Consider the following 1,518-nt stretch of genomic DNA (forward strand, 5'->3'; position numbering starts at 1 on the left):
ACCCTTAATGAGTAAATTTAACAAAAAATGAAGAAATTCCAAAAACATTAAGAACTATCTGTCTCACTCAATAGTAGTCACTGGAATTAAAACTTTGGGGAGAGACCTAGTGCTCTTGAAAACTTTCTTGAGAGCTCCCTTGACCTCTTGGTTCCTCAAACAATAAATGAAAGGGTTCAGCATTGGAGTGACAATGGTGTATACAATAGACACCAGTTTGTTGAGATCAAAAGGGTGGATCCTCTTTGGCCGTGCATACATGAAGAGAGTGGCTGAGAAGAAGATGACAACTACAGTAAGGTGAGCAGCACATGTGGAGAATGCCTTTTTCCGACCTTGAACAGTGGGAATGCGCAAAATGGTGCCAATAATGCAGATATAAGAAACTATGGTGACCGAAAGTGGGACCAACAGAATGATCAAAGCTAAGACAAAATCCACAATTTCAGCCACTGTCATATCCTCACATGCCATATTTAGCAATGGGGAAATGTCACAGAAAAAGTGGTTAATAATATTAGGGCCACAAAATGGCAGGCGAGATATGAAAAGAACCTTTAGCATTGAGGCCAAGAAGCCAGTTAACCATGAACCCACTGCTAGCTGCAGGCAGAGGCGCTGGGTCATGACTGCTGGATAACGTAATGGATTGCAAATTGCCACAAAACGATCATATGCCATGACTGCCAGAAGAACACACTCTGTACATATGAGGGAGCTGAAAAAGTAGAGCTGAGTCATGCACCCTTCAAAAGAGATGCTCTTGTCTTCCACTAGGAAATCAACCAATAGTTTGGGGACAATCACACAGACATACCATGTCTCAAGGAAAGAGAGATTGCTGAGGAAGAAGTACATGGGCTTGTCAAGCTGAGGGTTGGTTTTGATGACAGCAATGATAATAATGTTCTCCAGGAGAGTCAGGACATAGATCACCAGGAATATCACAAATAGAAGCACTTGCAGATCCATGCTGGTTGGAAACCCAACTAAAACAAATTCTCGGATGATAGTCTTGTTGTTGTGATCCATAGGTCTGCAGTACTGAGGATGGTACACAGTTGCAATGAAGAAAAAAGCTATCAATTCAAGAAAGGCAACATGAGAAATAAGGAAGTTTAGAGAAGGAAAAAGAAGCTTGAATCATACTGAGGTCACAACAGATATTTATTTCCTATGTTACATGGCATGCATTTTGTTTAGTTTCAGGTTTACAAAGCTCAGTGACAATGTCTGGAATACACTCTATAGTCATATAGTATACTCTGAATTTTTGTGATTTTTATAATCCTATCTCAAATGTGTCTGCCAACCCTAATTATAGTGGGTTTAGAATTAATAGGAATTTGATGGAAGGATTTGACTATTTTCAGTTTTCTAAGCACTTCTGCCATATTGCCAAATTTTTCCAATAGCTGGGGGATTTTTTGGGAGTGCATGTTCTATTCTGATGGGCAATAGTTCTAAGGTTTCTATCCTGGAGACAATAGTTCACAACAACTCCTACCCTTTAACTGG

General features: G+C 39.9%; 1 protein-coding gene across 1 annotated transcript; it reads right to left on the bottom strand.

Moving 5' to 3' along the window:
* Window positions 1–63: 63 nt before the first annotated feature.
* On the bottom strand, window positions 64–1,032 carry LOC107125193 (olfactory receptor 6B1-like). Its single transcript, XM_015428641.1, has one exon. The coding sequence runs from the start codon at window positions 1,030–1,032 to the stop codon at window positions 64–66; it is 969 nt and encodes a 322-aa protein (XP_015284127.1).
* Window positions 1,033–1,518: the final 486 nt, after the last annotated feature.

This window comes from Gekko japonicus, unplaced genomic scaffold, assembly GCF_001447785.1.
Source record: "Gekko japonicus isolate JY-2015 unplaced genomic scaffold, Gekko_japonicus_V1.1 scaffold23102, whole genome shotgun sequence".
NCBI lineage: Eukaryota > Metazoa > Chordata > Lepidosauria > Squamata > Gekkonidae > Gekko > Gekko japonicus.